Raw genomic sequence first — 21,783 nt, forward strand, 5'->3', positions numbered from 1 at the left:
TAGATTTAGATTTTATAATTTTTATATTTAATTGACATGCAAGCTTAGCAATTGTGACCAAGAATTTCCCCTCGGGTATCAATAAAGAATTTGTGATTCTGATAAAATAAGGCTTTATAAGTTGCATGACATTATGTTGGCAACATGGTACTGCATATTAGGGTTTGCAGGCTGGCCAGTGTATAATATGGCTTCATATAATCATTGTTGCCCAGTAAATGACATGTTACTACTATCTAATGTTACAGTACCTGTCTCAGTACATGTACACAGTACAGTACATGTGCACAGAGCTGCTATGTAAATAACATTATCACTGTGTGCTGGGGTTTGTCATAAAGTGCAAACAGGTCAGAATATAATAACGTTACAACAACCTTATAAATACAAACCTCGGTAACAGCCCTCGGGTTCCTTTGGAGGGCTTCCACTCTTTCTTCGTCCTCTATTGAGCCATCACTCTAGGTAGGTCCTCTGCCTCTCCTTGCCCTGACTGCACCTCCAACACCTCTGCCTCTCCGCCCTCTTCCTCTCCCTCTCTCTCTTACAGTTATCTCCGGTAAATGGACTTCTGCATTTAGATCACATTGACATGTGCTGGGGTTCTGTCTAACATTAGCTTCTTCTTCCTTCTTCTTCTTCTTCTTGTGCTTTTATTGTCAGTTGTATAACAACGAATTGGTGCATTACCGCCACCAACTGGTATGGAGTGTGTATCAGACCTTTATACATCTCTGATCATGGAGAGAAATACTTCTGTGAGTGATTAGTTGGACTTAGTAGGCGGGCCACAACACGTTGATTGACAGTTAAGGAAGAGGAAGGAAAAAGCAATACACATAGTTCTCTAAGGGAAAAGCAATACACATAGGTCTCCTTGGGGAAAGGCAAAAGCAAAAGTATGTATTTATTCTTTTATTCATTCATTCTTTCTTAGATATATTTCTGCATTTATTTATTTATTCTTTTATTCATTCTTTCTTTCTTTGATATATTTCTGCATTTATTTATTTATTATTTTATTCATTCATTCTTTCCTTGATATATTTCCGCATTTATTTATTTATCCTTTTATTCATTCATTCTTTCTTGCATTTATTTCCCCATTTATTTATTTATTCTTTCATTCAGTTCTATCACTTTGGATGTTCCATAATCAGTAGCCTATCTGTAAGTACCATATCCGTACTGCCAGCAAGAGCCGCTCTTCACATGCGCAAAAGGGGTCCTGTCTGTCAAAGAAGGTTACCGCAAATGTGCCTGTTCATAATTATTCATGTGTTGTTGTCTGTTCTCATCTGAGGGCATCAAATACTTACGCTTTATTAGCGTTATTTAATGCAAAAGGGACCCTTCGGCGTCCGTATGAGACTGGGTTCATCTGAACGCCCTGTCTAGGCCTATCGCATTACGTTATACGTTTGTTTAAAATGCGTTGACAGCTTCCCAAAGCATCTTATCCTAACCCTAACCATCGGGGTGTGTGCCGAAACCTAAGTCAGCAATTGTATGCATGTTGTGATGTGCACAGCTGTAGGGTTTTATGTTGTTCACATTGTGAGATTGCTGTCATTATTAAAAATGAAAAACGTACTGTTCAATCCATCCATCATCAACTGCTTATCCTGCGTACAGGGTCGCGGGGGGCTGGAGCCAATCCCAGCTGACATCGGACGAAAGGCGGGGTGCACCCTGGACAGGTTGCCAGTCCATCGCAGGGCCACACATAGACAAACAACCACTCACACTCACACCATTCACACCTAAGGACAATTTTAGAAACACCAATTAACCTAGCCTGCATGTCTTTGGATGGTTGGAGGAAGCCGGAGCACCCGGAGAGAATCCACGCGAACATGGGGAGAACATGCAAACTCCACACAGGGAGTTTGAACGCTCAACCTTCTTACTGTGAGGCAACAGTGCTAACCACTGCATTACCGCGCCGCCCAAAAGGTACTGTTGAATAAGGTTTTTAATATCTAAAATATAATCATATTACATCATAGTGAACAGTTAAATCTCCAGTGATTAAAAAACATTGTTATCTTGTTTTAGCTGGATCATTTTGAATAGGCAGATTGTGGTAACTTTCTCTGACTGACGGAACAGATTTTGCACATCTGAAGAACGGCTCTTGCTGGTGGTATGGATCTGGCCCTTACTGTGTGTTACACTAAAGCTTGATTTATACTCTTGCATAGGGCCTACATGCATAGCCTACAGCGTAGCTATGCACATAGCAATGGATTTATACTTGTGCGTCCGTATGTCCATCAATCTGCAGTAGCGCTACAGCGTTGATTGTATTGACTTTTGCCTGCCGAGATGGCTAACTTCTGGTTTAGCCCTCCGCTAATGTGAATGGGGGTAAAACTGTAAACGTGCGGCTGGTATATCCTTCTGAAATGTTATCAACCAAATGGATCATATTCTGATAATGAAAGCCAGAGTCAGGTTTGGATGAAAAATAGGCTACAGGTCTCAGTCGTGACCCCGTGGTCTTGTAATAGTACTGAAGTCATGTACCCCCTTCTCGTCAAGGGTCAAGTGAAAGTTTTGTTATAGTCTGGTAGACCGAGGGTCGGTGGACATTAAAGAGCCAGCTTTAAATCAACAAAAAAATCTCAGGCCTTTCCCATGTGCGGTTTCTGCCCATGGTGCCTTAATGTGAGCACTGTCATCCCTAAAAAGTTAATTTGCCTGTTTCTTTGACTCTCATTTTAGGATGGTCTGAATTGCTTCAATTTGCTTTGGGGTGAGAGGGCTTTGCAGTGATCACATGACCCAAAACAATATCATTCAGACACAGACTGCAGTTTAGATCTGCCAGCTTTATGGTCATCATCAGGAAGGTGTGAAATCTAGAGACGTCTTTCACAAAGATTTGTTTGTCATGACTTTTTTTTTCATCTCTTATCAAATTTGACATCTGTTTCTGGAACAGTACTTACTGCATTCACTACAACAGAAAATATTTTACAATATACCTGCAGTTGACTATGAAAGTCAACATTTTGATCTGATGTCTTTTCCCACCCACCGGCTTCACAGCATGTTTTTCATCCTAAATTCTCCCACCTGTCATTTTCAGCTTTGACCAGAGAGACATGGGCAACTGAGTTAGGTCTGTGAAACAGAGTTTTAGAGTGCGGATCATTCACAATAACTGAAACAGCACATCTTTTATTGCTCCAATACAATCAGTTCATGTTTCTGAACCATCTGTCCTTAAGGTCGTATCAGCAACATGTACATGTGATGTGCAGCCTAGTTCTTGTGGAGACACTGAGTCTGTCTGTGTGCATGTTGTTTTGACTTCTGTGATAAAGGAATGGTTGACAAAGTTTACTGCTGCTTCTGGCATCCTTCACTGATATCAACTCCCTTTGACTCAGTTTAACAAACTGTGATGCTGCATCAGAAACTCACAACAATTCTCTCAGAAGTGGAAATCACAAAAATCTTTTAGAGCAGTATATAATTCTTAACTTCTAATAAGTGTTTATGTCACCCCTGAGTTGTGTGCTTAGGCATGCGTGCGTTTATATGCACCTGCTTCAGTGTCAGCATGTGTGTCTGTGTGGGTGCTCTCACGTGATTTATGTATAGATTGTTCTGTCATCTCAGCTCCTGTGTCCAAACCCGTCCATTCCTTCTCCGGCCTCGGTCCTCCCCCCACTCCAGTCAATCAGCCATTTGATCATTTTCATTCTCCGGACAATCGCTAGCCCAGTGTCCAGTAATGTTTTTTGTTTTTTGTTTTCAAACAAGCATCAGACATGCCATGTCCTCTTCCTCTGCCTCTTCAATCACGACCCCTTCCTCTTCCTCAGTATTGGTCCTAGTACACCATCAGCTGTGCCGTTGGCAGCCTGTCTGTAGCTGTGTATATCCTCTTTGTTTTGTCATTTGAGGAATTTTAAACAGCTTCAGTTTTTTCAACAGTCTCAAGATTTCCAGAATCCCAGGTCACACACAGTGTTACACAATGTTAACAAAGTTGTGTTTCACCATGTAACTGACTTCGGGCTTGGTGCCATTGATGACACAGTTTCTCAGGTGGGCTTCTCGGGGGGTTTGTTCCTCCCATTGCTCCCAGTTCTTGTGAGCCTGTGTGTGCTGTGGATTTCTGTGAGTCTGCTGCCGAAAAATCTGCTTTTATTCTCTGTAGCAATGAGGCAAATCCTTCACCTCCATTTTGGATCCGAGGAAAATATTGGTCTTTGTACGGTGGAGGAGTGAGAGTGACAGGTTCCCCCTGCCCTTTCTCCTGTCGCCTCACCCAGGGTGTCGAGTTGAGCGTCAATTTTCAGAACAGCATTGGCTTTCTGCTTTCTAGCTATAGTTTTTGCGCTGACAGCTGTTGCTGTCTGTGTTGCTGGTAGTAGCAGTGATACTGATACAGGCTGGTGCTGTCTTCTGGGGGGTGGACCGGGTCCAGATCAGGACCTGGTTTGACAAACTGAGATGCAGAAATGTTAAGAGATGCTGTCCCTGCCTTTTTCCCTGCCCCTGAGAAGTGCTTCCTTTAAACAATCTGCTGTCCAGTCTTTTCTAGGTTTTCTCTTTTCATTGTCTTTCTAACTTACTCTTTAAAGTTTCTGATTGTCTGAGACTGAAAGCTGCCTGTTGCTGAAAAGACACACTCTTTTACCCAAATGTCCAGTTGGTCAGTGCTTCGATTACCATGGTTGTTAATCATGTAATTAATATTAGGAGTATTCATTATTGAAGGGTATTGTTCCTTCTTACTGTTATTTGAACCCATTTTCCGTAGTGTTTAAATAACCCTTAATTCCCAGAATGTAATAAAGAATGAACCTTTTAGGGGGTTTTTCTTTTAAATTTAGAATTAACTTTCTCTTTTGTTTTAAATTGGGAGGTTTGTTTACGTCTTGTGTTATGAGGACCTTGAAGCTGGGTGCCTGGGAAAAGATTGTTCACAGATCTATATTTTCTCTAAATTCATTTAATATTATCACTGCTGAATCAACACACAGGCAGGCGTGACTGATTGAGGTAACCTCTTTAAATGCATGTGGCACCATTTTACCGTTTTTATCATTTTAATTCAGTTATAAACTCCTGGACTTTAATAGCTCCTGTGTATCAGCAAGTTTTCTGCCCACAATCAAAGTTCTGCACATTCAGAATCTAACTGGGTTCTCTGACATTTCCAGAATAAAGGATATTTTGAGAGGTCAAACAGGATAAATCATAAACTTTGCAATCAATCCGCGGTCCACCTGCGTGCCGCACTGTGTGGAAGGGATCCATACCATGCTTCTGCAACCCGTTGCACCACTACTATCCTTGCTAGTGTGGGGATTTAATTCTTGCATGTTTTGTTGTGCAGGATCACAGCCACTATGTGTCCACATGAGGAAAGATCAAGATAGGCTATCAGAGTAAAAATGGACTGTCTATTGCATTAGACAGGCAACTTGATGAGTTTATTTTTTCAAGTAAAATATTCCTGCAAATGCAGTGAAGAAGTAGATTATCTGTAATTTAGCTATTTCTGCAATTATTTTCCTTTTAAATCTCTATGAAGGTGTTTATAAGATCACTTTAAAATATCACTTTTGCTGCCCAGCCAACTTTTGTTACCTGTGCCTTTTATTAGGGAGATGTAGCCAATCTAACCACTTGTTTTGCAGTAGCACAGGCTGCCAATACAATGTGATTATTCCTGAAGCATCTAAATAATCTTCACAACGCAAAGAATTATTGTGGCAGTAACGATCGCAGCTCGTTGTTGAAGCAGGTAAACCTGCATACAGAGGAAGCTGCCCCAACAGGACTGTTTTATCCACCATATTCTCTGTCTCTCTCTCTCTCTTTCTCTCTCTGTGCATCTGAAAAATAAAATAACAGCTGGCAGCTGCTGAGTGAAAGACTACCAGCGATATTTATGGACAGAGATTTCAGTTGTATTAGTAGAACATAAAGCCTTAAACTGAAAAGGTGTGATTTTCTAAATGTTTGCATCTGCCCAGCTCTGTGAATGTGACAAGCGCCCGACCAGCACTTTAGGCTACTGCGTAACTGCAGGCACACAGCCTGACAGCTCATTTCGGTTAATGAAGCAAAATGCAGATTACAGACTGGGTTAAGTTATAAAAGGTATGATTGGAAAATGTAGCGAAATTAAGAGTAGGCCTACATTAGATGTACCCACCCCTGCTGCAGACATCATTTAATCATTTGAACCAATAAATATATGATTAACAAACAAACAATATATGATTAAATTATATCTCCAGTCCACTTGAAGCTTTTTATATTTGTCCCTCTTGACATTTAGCAGCCCAACACACACACACACACACACACACACACACACACGCACAAAAGCTTTGCATGAGCTAAAAACCCTGAAAGAGGACTGTTTTGCAGAGCTTCTTTCTCGTGCTCCCTTTCTGCAGTTCAAGAGAAGTGAGTTTGGCAGCGTGGCGGCCTTATCCTGAGAAACACAGACACAACCAATGACAACAAGTCAGAACGATGGTAGTCGATGCCAAACTGTGTCTCCTCAGTGTGTCCCCAAGCAGAAAAACACCCTCCGTTCCAGTCTCCTCCCGGTCGATGTGTGTGACTGTCGACACCTTAGGAGCTTGCACTGTTGAAGCGCCACGCAGTTTTCAGTACCTCATCATAATAATAATAATAATAATAAAAACATAATACATTATATTTATATAGCGTTTTACACAGTGACCAAAGACACTTTACAGAACAGAGAAAATAAAAACAAAGCAACCTTAATATACAAATATGGAATATGATTTATCTAGTCTCAGTTCATAGCTGGGTGAACATCGGCCGGTATCCTTGCTCCTTCTCAACTCTCTGGTAATATTATATTCACAAAATATAACCAATAGTATGGTAATGTCAAATCTTACTTGTGAAAAGTAATCCCCCGAGCCCTGTTTGCGATGGTCCGCCGATTTGAGCATGAATATGCTGCACAGCGCTCTGGCATCCTGCTTTCTTCAGCTGCGCAACTGGGAGTATGACCGGTTCAAGATGGCGGCCGCATTTCTTGCGCCCCAGCGGCCAATAGGTGGTCTACCTGAATACATACAGGTATATATGGCATATATATGTTTGGCAGGTGAACCTTGTAGGTGGGCTGATTAAACAGTGACGATCCGAGTCAGACAAACACACTGAGCCATGAAACTTTTGTTGGCACATTTATACAGCTACCAGAATGTTTCTGCAGTTGTTCTACGTCATTAAAGCACGGTTATGCTGCACGATCATGCGCAGTAGACGCTGGTGCCAACAGGAAGTGGCCCTGTAGTAGTATTTTATTGGTCCAAAACTGGCTTCACTGCTCTCCATTCAAATCAGCGGGGTGGCTTCGTCCAGTAATATACTGTCTATGTAAAATAAAACAAGTACTCAAATCTAAAATGAAGAGGTGTGTCTGATTTGCTTAGTGTAGTAGGCCTACTACAATCCGGCATTGGTTTGGAGTCCATGAATCACATGACATGGAAGCTATTGAAAAAAAAAAGCATTATTTTCCATAAAATATTAATAAATATTACGCTAATATAAAATAAAACAAGTACTCAAATCTTAAATGAAGAGGTGGTTCTGATTTGCCTAGTGTAGTATTACAATTCGGCATTGGTTTATATCTTGGAAGGTATTGAAATAAATGATGATTTTCCCATAACACGGTTATACAATACAATACAATTGTAATTTATTGATGGTCCCTAAGCTGACCCCCGTGGTTAAAAGCGAGCTGTCGGAGGTGAGCTAACCGCATTTATACTGCCGACACTGGGTGAACTGAGTAAGAAGCCGTCACCGGATCCTGTGTGAATGTCTGTCGAATATCTAACTTAAAACTAACGTCACCGCGGTGATGACCGGACATGTTAGCGGACGGGACCTCACATCTCGACAACGTCATAGCAATTTTTTAAATCAGCTCAGTCATGAGAAATCAACCACATATTTGGAGTTTAAACAACTATCTTCCCGCATAAAAAACTATTAAAACTACTTTATGTGACACAAACAGCACTAGGCTTATTATAAGTTACAGTTGTGCGTTTTCTCCATAGACAGTATATTACTGGACGAAGCCACCCCGCTGATTTGAATGCAGAGCAGTGGAACAGTACTTTGGCTGCGACTTATGACCTTTCACAAATCCACAAGAACACCAGTACAGACAAGAACGTAGATTGAGAAACAGCCACGCTGTCTGAAAGCGTCAGTTATGACGCATTGAGATGAGAATGCGTTGAACATATTCTTTTGTTTTCAAGTGAACAACAGGCAGTAGGCCTAACACAATGATTTAATTTGCTTTATTAGTCGATTCATTACTGATACATGAGCTTGTTAGATACCATTGTCCCAGCACACATAAGCATACTGTAATCCTTTCTGACATCAGCTTTGAGAACACAAAATGGCACAAATAATACACAAATGAACATCCCTGTATACAATAATGCTTTTAAACAGAAAACAATAAATGGAAAAAAATGGAATGAACACAAGATAAAATGCAGGGTTGTATCTTCATAAGACAAAATTGTCTTTTAATTATGTGCCGTCTTCTTGTCATTCAGTACAAACATTAATTTAAGAAGGAGGCAGGGGACAGGTTGGTTTTCAACCTTTGGCCCTAAAACACTTTATAACCAGTCTGAGTAGAGCACATAGCAGGATGTTCATGCACAAACATCAGTTTAGACTCAGTCTGGAAATTTTCTACTTCGTGATGGAGAGGAGCTAAAATGTCTGAAATAGAAAGGACACGGGTACTAAAAAATCACTTCCAACACCAGAAGTCCGAGAGTCTTCCAGTTTCAGAGCATGTGATTTGTCAAGACTAAGAATTAAAATAAGCACACAGATGATTACAAAATAAATGGATTTCAGCCCAGAGAATGAACAAGGCAAGCAAGCTCACACATACTGTATATACAGTTACGGTTACTATTTACATTGTGTTTACATATCGTTTAGTAATTCTACATACAGTTGAGGTGGACTTTGTCTCCCTCTACTGGATCACACTATTGTCACACTGCAAATAGCAGATATCAGTGTTGAAGTATTCTCATGCTTTGAAATGTCTCATTACAGAGCACTCTGAGGAAACCAGGCCTACTGCAGAGGCTGTCAACCAGAAGAGCCCATCCCAGAACCAAAGTGTGTTCAGAAACACCCACAGCCTGGTCTGACACTCCCTCCACATCTGAAACAACAGCACAGAGATGAGGAAATGATTCCTCACAGTCTCCTGATGTTGGTTTTGGTTTCGTTGTTGCCATATTTATCAGATTTATCCTGGCTTCTAAGATGTAGAAATATCATAACCATAATCATCACACAGCCGGGAAAAAAGGAGTGAGACAAAATCAAACATCACTGTGAAAGCAGATAATTGTGATAATAACAAAAAAAAATCATTGAATCCCCCCCTTGTGGGATCAATAAAGTATTGTCTTCATTGTCTTTTTCCAAACTCAAAACACCAGAAACTCTACAATGACTACTGTATTTATAGGAAAAGAGGACCATCACATAGTCTACTGCACTGACTCCACCTGCTTACTTACCTGGTTCAACCCCTTTACGTCTCAACATACATGATATTAGGCCTACCTGTTTATACCTATACACATCACAGTATACAGTAGATAGTTTTTTTATTTTACTACCTGTTTACAAGCTGTTTAACCATAGGTGTTACATCCTCAGGTGGCTCCAGTCCAGAGGTGAGGAGAAGAGCAACAAATAAGAACCAAAAGGAACAGTAAACATTGTGTGCAAACATAATAAATGTTTATTAACAATATAATAAATGAAACTCACAATCAACAGCATAAAGCCACTTTCTTAATAAGCACAGTGTTCTAGACTAGGCGGCTACTTAACTAAACACGCATCCGTCAACTTAAACAAAGAGCAATCAAACACCTTCCCTCCACAGAGAAACAGAGGGTGAGCACACAGCTCCACGAGATCTGAGCACACAGCTACACACAGTTTCCAACAGCTCCACAGCACTCCATGCAGCTCCAAACTGTCATCTGACCCACCGGCACAATCACCTGGCTGCAGAGGGCGAAGGGCATCACCTTGGATAAGTAGCCTACTGGAATAGAGAAAAACACAGCAACAGACACAAAACCAAAACACACCCGGCTACAGGGCCAGAACAACAGGTTATCCATACCTTTTCTCATTACGTACATTATTGCACAACCTGTTTACATTAGTTACCTTTTATATATACATTTTACCATTACTGTACAGCAACTGCTTCAATTAAGTGTAGTGTGTAGTTTCAACACACACTATATCACCAAAAGTTTTGGGATGCCTGCCGTTACATGCTCATGAAGGTTGATGACATCCTATTCTTAATTCGTTGGGTTTAATATGGAGTTGGTCCACCCTTGGCAGCTATAATACATTCAACTCTAGTGGGAAGGCCTTCCACAAGGTTCAGAAGTGTGTTCATGGGAATTTCTGACCATTCTTCTAGAAGTGCATTTGTTAGGTCAGGCACAGATGTTGGACGAGAAGGCCTGGCTTGCAGTCTCCGCTCTAATGCATCTCAAAGGTGTCTTGTCAAGTTCCTCCTCCTGCAAACTCGCTCATCCATGTCTTTATGGACCTTGCTTTGTGCACTAGTGCGTAGTCATGTTGGAACAGGAATGGGAAAGATGGGACCGTTTCACTGGCACTTCTGCGCACTGTGCGCCTCAGTATGTGTTGACCCCGCTGTGGCCTACCACTTTGTGGCTGAGTTTCTGTTGTTCCCAGTCGCTTCCACTTAACAAGGGGAAAAAGAATTACCGTACAGAAGATCTGATTTGGAAAAGAACAACTCTAGTTTAACTTCCAGTGAGAATCTGAGTTTAGCTGCCAGTCACATTCATGTACACTTTTTAAACCATTTCAGCTTGTTTCACTTTGTTCTTTTGACAGCTTCTGGCTGGTGAGGCTAGTCATCTTTAGCGAGGTCCCTTCACCGAAAGGTTTAGTTAAAAGCACTGTGTGGGACATAAAACTGTTATTCTATTTTCTTCTCTGTGCATCTGTACAGGTTGCTATGGTGGCACCTCTGGACACAGTTCCCAGACTCATTCTATTGTTTTCCCCTTATTTATTTCAGTAAAATCAACAGCCAACCGGTACTGCAGCTATATAATATTGGGTGGTGGGGATGCAGGGGTGAAGAGCAAAAGCTGAAGATGTAAACGAAATGTGGTACCCTTTGGCGTCCATATGAAATGTTGCAGTTTGCTATGTCGCAACAACACAAAGGAGGCTAATCCTACCTACTAGCCATATGCTACATTTCACGTAGGCCTATTTCTGTGAGATCAGGTTGCTGCAAGCACATTGCACAGGGTTGGTGGGTCATCATGCATAAAGACGCTGACTTAGGTTTAGGCACAAATGTTTCCAATGGTTATGGTAAGGTTAGGGGCCTTTAACATGAAGAAAATCAAAAGCTGTCATTTTACTGTATAAAAATAATAAAAATACAGCTCTGTTGAGTTTGACTTTGCTGTAAAAACAATTACTAACATATAGCCTATTACCTACTAACAGGCTTATGAAACGCTGGCATTTACTCAAAATAACAGTGTCCATCCATCATCAACTGCTTATCCTGCGTACAGGGTTGCAGGGGAAATAACAGTGTAGTTTTACAATAAAACTAAGGAGAGCCAATTAAGGCACCAGTGACCCCTGTTTCCATCCAGGGGATCAGTGTGGACATTGTGGAGGATTACAAATACCTGGGAGTGCACATTGACAGTAAACTGGACTGGGCCAAGAACACTCAAGCCCTTTACAGGAAGGGCCAAAGCCATCTCTATTTTCTGAGGAGACTAAAGTCCTTCAACATCTGCAGCACAATGCTGAGGATGTTTTATGAGGCTGTGGTGGCCAGTGTTATCCTATTTGCTGTTGCATGCTGGGGCAGCAGGTTGAGGGTAGCGGACGCCAACAGGCTCAACAAACTGATCCACAAGGCCAGTGACATTGTGGGGGTGGAGCAGGACTCTCTGTCTGTGGTGTCAGAGAGGAGGATGCTGTCCATCGTCATCTTGGACAATGTCTCCCACCCACTCCATGACGAGCTGCTCAAACACAGGAGCACTTTCAGTGCAAGACTTAGTCCCCCAAAATGCACCACAGAGCGCCACAGGAAGTAATTTCTGCCTGTGGCCATCAAACTTTTAACTCTTCCCTCTAAGTGTCTGACAAATGGGCATTTAGTTAGTTATAGGCCTACAACAGGACATTATTATCTGTTTTTGTGCAATATTATCTGTCAATAATTAATGTGCAATACTATGCAATTCTGGCTGCAATTTATTCATGGTAATGTTCGGTACTGAATTTCCCCTCAGGGATCAATAAATATTTCTAATTCTGATTTCTGATAACGTTTTTGTAATTAGCCTACTAACCCTCTTCTATGAAGTGTTACTACAGTGTTACGCAGTGTTGGACAGTAGCTACTAGTTTAACTACATTTCTCAGTAGCTTGGTGGTAGCGTCACTATTTTCTTAACCAAATAGCTTTTCAGTAGCGAAGCTCTTTCATTGACCGAGTAGCGCGGTAGCTTCTACACACGCTACATTTCCCCAAGCATTTCTGAAGGATCAGTAAGTGACGCCACCGCCACACACGGACCTGTATGTGCAGCTGGAAGAAGCGCTTCCGTGTGAAGGTGACACCACCTACCGGTCCTTGGGCTGATGTCTGCGACTTTGCTGCAGGGGAGTAAAGACGCGTGACTGAGTTTACTTTCTATTGTGATAGTTATTGTAACACCTCTTATGAGAAGGACCAGGGTCCAGCCTGGACACCTCTTCCTCTAGTGAGGAGGAAACTTTGATTTGTAGTGGCAGAAACTTGTTTCCATGAGATGAGATCTCTCTCTCTCTCTCTCTCTCTCTCTCTCTCTTCTCTCTCTCTAAAAAACTTCAGAAAGACGAATATGTTACATTGAAAATATGTCTTGCTTTTTGACAAGCAGTAGAATTTTTCAAAGGAACAATTATTAAAAAAAAATTCAATGATAATAATGTGATAATTAAGTAACTTTATAAAAACAACAATGGTTCTCCGTTTGTTGCATTAGGAAATACATTCAGCTGCAATGATGTGGCAGGAAGTAGAAGAGTTTCTGTGTGTCTGATTTAGCTCACTCTCTCGCACACACACACTGTTTGGAGCAGGTTTTTAGTCTTTCGTCTAGTGCTACTGTGGAATGAAGTTAGTTCATATAAACTCGGCCTAGCCTGTTTGTGTGTATAAGACGTCACTAGACCTAACTATAAAATATTCAAAATTTAAAGTAGCTTAGATGTAATTAAGCTACTTTTGCCACGTTGCTGTAGCTTAGCTTGCTACATTTCACTGGGGGCCTATGGCTTCTGTTTAGTGAAGCTTCATTTAATGTAGAGTCGCTAGTAGCTTAGCTCACAAATAGCTTGCTGAACTCTGGTGTTACGTGACTCTCTGCACTGCTTTTATTTTAACTCTCTCAGTAAATTACCACTTTACAACACAAGTGGTTGCTCCACCCTTTAAACCTGAAACTCATCATTCCAGCATCTACTGTAGCCAAAGTTGGCAAGGCGACAATAGATTCTCCAAAATGATTGGCCATGGGAAGCACTTATAAGCAGCCACACGGAAGCACACGAACAATGGCTACTAATCTTTCTTCAACGAAGTCCGACCAAACAAACAAAAGAAAGCAAGAAAGAAAAATAAACAAGTACCAAGCGGGGGTTGACAGGTCTGCTCTCGACTGGATTTCTGAAAAAAACATAGAATCTTATCGAACAGTAAGATATAAGTTTTTTACATATCCTCTAGAACACATCTGTCGGCCCCCGCTTGATGGGGGTTGTGGATCAATTCTGGTAAGTCACGACAGTTTTGAACAAATTCTGCTCCCTGTTTTTCATAATAGATATGGTGTTTTATCTGTAGCCTTCGCATTAATGTGCCGAATGAAGTCATGGTATGATAAGCATCAAACTAAATATAAAGCAATGACTACAAACTTTTAGCCTACTTGTAAAATTGTCTTTGAATTGATAAGCTAATCTAATCAAATGTTTCTCTTTAGGATCCGCAGCCCCAAGCAATGCCGGTAAGCAGCCTACTCTACACTCCTATTAAAACACTGTTGGACATAGAAAACAAAAACTGCTACAAGGCCTAAAAAAAAAAACTACAAGTTACTGAAATATTACATGAATATTTAAGTTATTTCACAAACGTCGGATTTTCACGCCTTGGGATGAGAATTTGTTGAATTTAGGCTACACCCAGTTTTTTATGTCCGGGGGCTGCTTCCCCCAGTCTGCATGTTGACGTGTCCACAAATTAATCCCGAACAGACATTGCCTATAGCCTAAACATCAAAAGGGGCTTCAGCACCTGCCCTTTTCTTCCTCAAGAGAAGGTGTCCTTTTTTCTGTATATAGGCTATATACTTCATACTCCTTCATGGATATAGAATAAAAATATCAGATCGGGAGATTAGACTTTGTGGAGTTCAGATCGTTCAGATGCTCTCTCTCTCTCTCTCTCACAGACACACAGGCAGCAGCCCCTCCCAGCTCTTATGCCAGCTGTGATTTTCTCAGTTTATGAGGTGAGTGGTCATGAACATGTGAACATGAAAGCTGGCGGTTATCCCGCCCCTCCCGCTAGAAAGCCAATGATCTGCTTTTAACGGCCAAAGCGGGAATCATCTTTCAGCCAATCATGTGGTTCCACTGGCGTGAGGGTCCGTATTACTTGTACTGCGCATGCGTTGAAGTGGTGACGCATGCAGAGTAGACGTGTAACCGGTCAGGAAAAACGCTTTAAAACCTTTGGGGCAAAGTTGTCAAACTTTTTCAGCGAGTATTATCAGATTTTAATGCTGATTCTAGTCATGTAGTTTTTATGTCCCAGTGACCTGTATCAATGCAGTTCTGGCTCTCTCCCCATTCATTTAGATATGAGCCTGGCATCTTATACAGAAACCTCCTAACCAGCAGATCCTATCCTATCCTAACTGCTTGGTAACCATGATAAACCATGGAAAAGTGTATTACAGAAGCATCCTAACTTAAAATCTTAAATAAATTCTCCTAACTTTAGGAGAACTGTTAAGCTGTCCTAACTTTACTTTTCCACCAGGTAGGCTAGTGTTAGCTAACTTGTGTAATCCACATGGCATCTCTGATTGATTTTACAAAATCAATAAAATGTCAACAGTTGGGACTTAATTGATTCTACCTATGCGGTTGGTGACAAAACACTCGTTAGTGGAAAGGCTGTAGGCGATGTAATGCTAGATAATGTCTCATTATATAGCCTAAAGTAAAGGCCCGATGTAACAAAAGTATCAGCACAGGAGGAGCCACCACCAGTTTTCCTCTGCTCTTTGGACACAACAGTTGCCTTTCTCTTCGTATCACTTGTAAAAGGAATTATTTTCATTTTAACAGTGTCAACACTCTGCTGGAGGCCGGATATGCGGCGTTGACTGTGTCAGCTATTTTAGCCCACTCTCTATCTTTAATCTCCCGAGTTAAGCATTAGCCTACGTGAATTTGGATTTCTCGACGGAGGTTAAAAACACTTCTGACTTGAAGTTCAATAATAGTTGTTGTTTCTGCTCCATTTTTCAGTAGCCTATGTTTCATTAAAAAAACTACCGTAAAACAGCTGTTAAAAGCCATTTAGCTCACGAGATGAGAAAAGTGGCATGGGTTGCTAGGTAACAGACATAAAAATTGATAACCGATGTTAGATTGAGTATTTAGGATTTCCTAACCTGAGATAAGATATGATTCTGAAAGTTAGTTAGGATTTGCTTCTGTAATACTAAATTGTTAATGACCTACATCAAGAGTGTTTCCCACATAAACTGTATAAGAGAAGTGGGCAAAGTCATCGTGACTACGTTGGTTTGTAGCCTCAAGTTTGGCCGTTAGGGTGCCGCCATGTTGATTTTTTGCAACCAGCGGCATCGGACATGACCATATTTGGAAGAGACTGTGGAGCCAACAGCTCCCTGTGGAGCTAGCTAGCTTGCTTAGCTAGGTGCATTTGTAATTCACGTAAACTGTCATTTTAACCAGGATGATAATTTTGTCTAGCATAAAACAGTCTAAAAACTAAATGTAGCCAACTAACCAGAGAAAATTGGCAGCCAACTCTTTTTCAGTGGTGCTGGTTAAATTTACACAGTTCCATGGGTACGAGTCACTCTAGCCTGATTGACAGGTCGCCGTTGTAATGACTTGACTATCTCAGATAGTCCCGCCCTGAAGCATACTCTGCTTTATGGTCTATTTTCCTCTAAATGGGACCATAATTTACTAAATGAACATCATGCTGTGTTAAAGAAGACTTGAAACTAGCAACTGAGACCATGAACTCATTAGGAAAGCGTTTACTGAGGTAATTATTCAGGTGAGGAGTAGGGTCATTTTACCATAGACTTCTATACAATCACACTTATTTCTGCAACCAGTGGAGTCGTCCCCTGCTGGCCGTTCAACAGAATGCAGGCTTAAGGGACTTGCACGCTCGCTTGCTTCTCAGACCGGAAGCTTCCCGCTTGGTTTCCCCTGAAATATTATGTTTAAATATGCAGATTACCTTGCTTTGGTTCATTTAGAAGAAATCTACAGATGCATACAGACACAGGTTAGTAGGCTTAAAACGAGCACCGTCTAAATGTGTTTTGTTTATGTTTTCCTACCATTAGACTAAAAGGAGACATGGAAGCAAAATAGACCACTCAATAGAAGTCTCAAAATTAACCACTACATGAAAAAAGTGTCCTGCTTAAAACAGTAACTTCATAATTTTGATCACAGGTTTCTCATCTACAACTATCCATTCTATCAGTTGGTTGTATGCTGATTGATCTTTACATGATACAGACAGCCCTCCCTCAAAAGTGAAACTAAGTCCTTGTCGCGTGTGTTTGTGTGTGTGCACGAGTGGTAAGTGTGGCAATAATAATCAATACATTGATTAATTGATCGATACATTAATGTATTCAGGCAATTCAGTATTCTGTTGCTTGGCTGTGTAAAACTGGAGGTTATCTTGCATGTGAATGAAAATGTTATTTAAACAATTTATTTTTATGTCCTTGGTGCATTCATTGATTCAAAATATGTAAGAAGTGCCCTTTTTTTTCACTTGAGCCCCTGCCCCCCAAAATGTCTGTGCATGTCCCTGCTCCCGAAGGCTGTGCCATCGCAGTATGAATGGGTGTGAATTGGGTAACATGAAGGAGTGTAAAAAGCTTTGAGTGTTTGGAAGACTAGAAAGCTATACAATAGTCTACAGTTCATTTACCAGTTGGCTAAATCATTTTTATTTTCCTCACTAAGCCGGACAGAAGCAGACAACAAGTTCCAGAAATGCTTGAGAGGGAAGAGATGTTTTCAACCGATTCCACCAGGATACAGCTCTTCACACCCCAAAGGTAAACTCCAAGAAATGAAATGCTGTAGGCCTACTGTCATTAGGTCAACTGGTAAATGGTAAAGACAAGTTCAGTTAGTTATAAGTTATCAGTTATGCAAATCTAAACATTTTCAATAATAAACCTTTTTTTTATTTTAACATGCTTTATTTACCAAAGTTTTTTATAGTCATGCCATATCTCTTTTGGTAGCTTTGCTTATTTATTTTTTTCTGTCAACTAAAATTAGTCAAATATATCTTACTTGTTGACAACAACACAAAAGGGTTATATGCTAATGGTATGACAGCATCATTTGTCTGTTCATTCCAAACCTGTAAAATAAACTGCTGTGAAAAAATAAACAGGTTTAATGATAATATGGTTAAGGTTTGTTTAAGCACAGAAACCACTTGGTTAGGTTTAGGAAAAGACGGAGTGGGTTACAATGAATTAGGCTGTACTTCCTTAAATTTAGGGGAAGTTAGGGCAGAAGGTTCTGTGTTCAAGTTTAACTTTTTGGTGACTCATCCATCCAGCCCGACCTCCTCCATACACAGACTTTGTCACTTTATTAAAACCTGACTTCTGACTCTAGTCAATACAATCACAGAGGATTTGTCACCTGAAAGTAAACGTTATGAAACGACTGATTCTGTTTTAGTTTTTTGAGAGGACAGTCTTACTCAGCTGTGTTGTGAACTCCTTTATATTGAGCAGTACTATAATGCTTTGGCCATCCCAATGTCCAAACAGTGGAGAGGATATTAAATATGAAATACTTTTCAATCCAACACTACCACAGAGTTCACTTGGTCTTTGACAGTCAGTTGGCAGTTTACAGTTGTAGCTGAATGTATTCAGTGTATGGGGATCATTGCAGCTGAAAGGTTAAATAACATAATGTTTAGCACAAGATTTTGTCGTGTGAATTAAACTAAGTTCACCCTTTTTCATTATCCAGGGAAGAGGACCAGCAGCAGGAGGATCATCTCTATGGGCTGGAGAACAACATTTTTCAAAACTATTATTTTGATGAAGATTTTCAGTTACCTAACTTCAATATAAATATTTTTCATTTGCATTCTTTCAGAAACCTAAATTTATACCTTATTGCAAAAAATCCGGTAAACGATTTTTTGTGGACTGTTAAAAATGCCAGTAATTTACCTTCAATGATATCAAGAACAGCCAATTTACAAGATTTACAGGCTGCAGTTGTTTTACCAAATTACAGCCCCTCTGATTTCAGTACTGTAGGTATAAGACAGACTTCCCTTACAGAGAAAATGATGCTGTTAAAAGACACTTTCATTAAGCTAACAACTTGTCGTGATAAAAAGCAACTTTTTAAGCGAATAATGACATTATTTTCAGATGCAAAAAATGAATTAGGTCTTAATGCAGTGCCTGCAGGTAGACACCTGGAGCTTTGGTTAAAATCTTACCAGACGAAACATAAAAGGGGCAAACAATATGCATTTGCTGTTTGTAAAATGAAAAATGGTAAATATAAGCATTTTCAGGGCGTTTGTCCATATTTTCGAAACAAGAAGAGGAAAAATTCTGCTTCTCCTTCCACTGAAGTTACATCACACAGTGAGGAAAGCTTAATTCGACAAATTGACAAATTTCTACTGAACAACGGAACAAATGTGCGGCATATTTTAATTTATACTCTCAACAGTCCTTGTTTGAAGAGAGAAAAACATATTGAGCCATGTATGTTTAAACTTTTAGAGATGGCTGATCAGTGGCTCAGTAAATATGGATTTTTTATTGATGTGGCGTTCACAAAGTTTTGGGGACTAACGGGTCCAAATTATTTTGCAGATCTCAAGTTCTCTGACATCTCAAGTCCCAGCAGCTGTTTTTATCCATATGTTCAAACATGCAAGAAAATCCCTTTCAAACTGGACAGTACATTTTTCAGAAAAGAAGTTTTAAAATGTGGTATCTACCAGACACTCTTAGATATTAAAGACACAAAACAAAGAAGCAAACCAAAAGATGATATTCAATCGTGTCTCCACAAACTTGTGAAACTGGCAGAAAATTCAGTTAATCTGAGAAAAGACCAACATGTGCCCGTGGAGTGAAATAATTTCTTCACTCACATTTCACCCACTGATCCACAATAAAATTATTGACATTTTTACAAAGAACTGGAATGAAATGGTTATCTATAGTTCAATGTCACCTATTAGAGAACAAATAACCACAGATTTTAACACTGCTGTAGTTCATCTGTTTCTAAAAGACCTTAAGTCAACTTTGGGGAACAGCAGCCCTTTACAGCTTTATCAGGTCCCCAGAACAGAGTGAGAATATTTTGGACTGATTAAATACTTCATTTCAATCACAATATTATATATATTATTACAAAATGTATATAATGTTTTGAATATATTTCTTAATATGTAAAAGTAAGACCTTCACTTTCTGTAATTACACAGAAGTTTGTGGTCTTAATAGTAAAAAAAATACTAAAATTAGTAATTTATTACTAATATTAGTTTACTTTTATTAAGTCATTTTGAATTAATAAATTTTTAAAGGTTGGAAACCTTAACTTTGGGTGTCATTTGTAATTAGAGCTCTAATTACTGTTGTAACTCAAGTACAGATTTTGTCTGGATCTTTGTTGACTGTTTTGTCCTGAGCTCATGACAATAAAAACCTTAAATTGATTTCAGTGTGCTTTGTTCTGTTATGGGAATTAGTGTGTTAAAATGCTCATGTGCTTGTTTTAGCTGCCAAAACAGACTTCTCTCTCTGTCCCTGTGAGGTTTGTGCAGAAGTATCCAAACTGCATATCAACTGCATGAAAACTGTGAGAAGTGTATTGCTATTCATCTCACCCTAACTGGACGCAACCGGTTTTGTCTTTGCCAGGACAGTTCACTCATCAAAAAAAAAAAAAAGTTTCTGCCTGTGGTTTAACCATCAATGCTTTCTGGTGTTTTAAAGACATGTGTGGACATAAACAGGACATAGTGTGGTTTAAGCAAAAGACTCAAACCAACAGATAATTAATAACCAGGGATAGGCTAAGCTTCTTAAAGTGTCGTTTTAGTCTTAAGTGCTGAGAATTCATGAAATTTACTCCTACTTTTAAACTTAAGAATAAAAGTTATCAAATTTCTCAAAGCTAAGAATCACTCTTACTCTCCCAGTTATTTCAGACAGCTCGAGAGGTCTCTCAAGTGGTTAGGAGTTGCCAGTAGGGCCTGTGATGGTGCTGTGGAGACAGAGACATGCGTAGAGGAGAGGAAGAATTCTGACAACGCGCAGTTAACAAGACCATAGACAGTATATTACTGGAGGAAGCCACCCCGCTGATTTGAATGGAGAGCAGTGAAGCCAGTTTTGGACCAATAAAATACTACTACAGGGCCACTTCCTGTTGGCACCAGCGTCTACTGCGCATGGTCGCGCAGCATAACCGTGCTTTAATGACGTAGAACAACTGCAGAAACATTCTGGTAGCTGTATAAATGCGCCAACAAAAGTTTCATGGCTCAGTGTGTTTGTCTGACTCGGATCGTCGCTGTTTAATCAGCCCATTGCTCTGATAGTTTTTTTTTGATTGCCGAGAGTTTATAATCTAAGCAATACGGTTACATCTCTCAGGTGCGACAGGGTTTCACAGGGTTTTTACGTCATTTTTGGTCGGCTTCACTGTCCGATTTCTGGCTTACCCCCTTAAAACAGGACGGGGTCGCACCGCGCAGGCATAAACTTTGTCAGCGAGTTGGTGAGGGACGTCATCTCAACACTGACTTTACGCAGTAATGCGTTTTCAATTAAATTGAAGCTGGTGATGACGCTTCGTTTATTTGCCACAGGACAAACGCAGCAATGCTGATGATTTTGGCCCCTCACAGCCACCAATAAGCCGAATAGTCATGGAAACAATTATTGCACTTACAGCTCCACACACTGTCACGCGTTTCATCGACTTCCTAACAACACCCCCCCTAATCTGACAGAAGCAAACACAGTTCATATAGCCGGCAATACAGGAGCGCATTTGATGGCGCTCATATAAAGAAAATCTTCTTTGTTTTACCTTTCATTTATTTATGTGTAGGCCTACATCATAATGTATTATCTTGAAAATTCTTTATTGTTAAATGTGTTTTGAACGTAAACTCCTCTTAGGAATTTCACCATTCAATGTGAATTTATCTGAGAATATTCTTAAAGAAGGAAATTGGCGACATCGTCATCCAAAATCCTGTTTGCGGTGTCGTAATTCAGCACTAGA

General features: G+C 40.2%; 1 protein-coding gene across 1 annotated transcript; it reads left to right on the forward strand.

Moving 5' to 3' along the window:
• The first annotated feature begins 13,722 nt into the window (after positions 1-13,722).
• Positions 13,723-20,203, forward strand: LOC119888143. Its single transcript, XM_038698602.1, has 5 exons — positions 13,723-13,950; positions 14,160-14,183; positions 14,631-14,690; positions 17,440-17,534; positions 18,478-20,203. The coding sequence occupies exons 1-5, from the start codon at positions 13,732-13,734 to the stop codon at positions 19,610-19,612; spliced, it is 1,533 nt and encodes a 510-aa protein (XP_038554530.1). The 5' UTR covers positions 13,723-13,731; the 3' UTR covers positions 19,613-20,203.
• Positions 20,204-21,783: the final 1,580 nt, after the last annotated feature.

The sequence above is a fragment of the Micropterus salmoides genome, unplaced genomic scaffold, assembly GCF_014851395.1.
Source record: "Micropterus salmoides isolate LMB-PRFRI ecotype aquatic unplaced genomic scaffold, ASM1485139v1 Ms_hic_scaffold_5, whole genome shotgun sequence".
NCBI classification, from domain to species: domain Eukaryota; kingdom Metazoa; phylum Chordata; class Actinopteri; order Centrarchiformes; family Centrarchidae; genus Micropterus; species Micropterus salmoides.

Bases quoted from the DNA above. Each gene is read 5' to 3' on its own strand.
- LOC119888143 (XM_038698602.1), top strand. From the start codon at position 13,732: ATGGCTACTAATCTTTCTTCAACGAAGTCCGACCAAACAAACAAAAGA. The intron at 14,184-14,630 runs GTAAGCAGCCTA...TCTCTCTCACAG, and splicing joins CGCAGCCCCAAGCAATGCCG to ACACACAGGCAGCAGCCCCT. The intron at 14,691-17,439 runs GTGAGTGGTCAT...TTCCTCACTAAG, and splicing joins TGATTTTCTCAGTTTATGAG to CCGGACAGAAGCAGACAACA.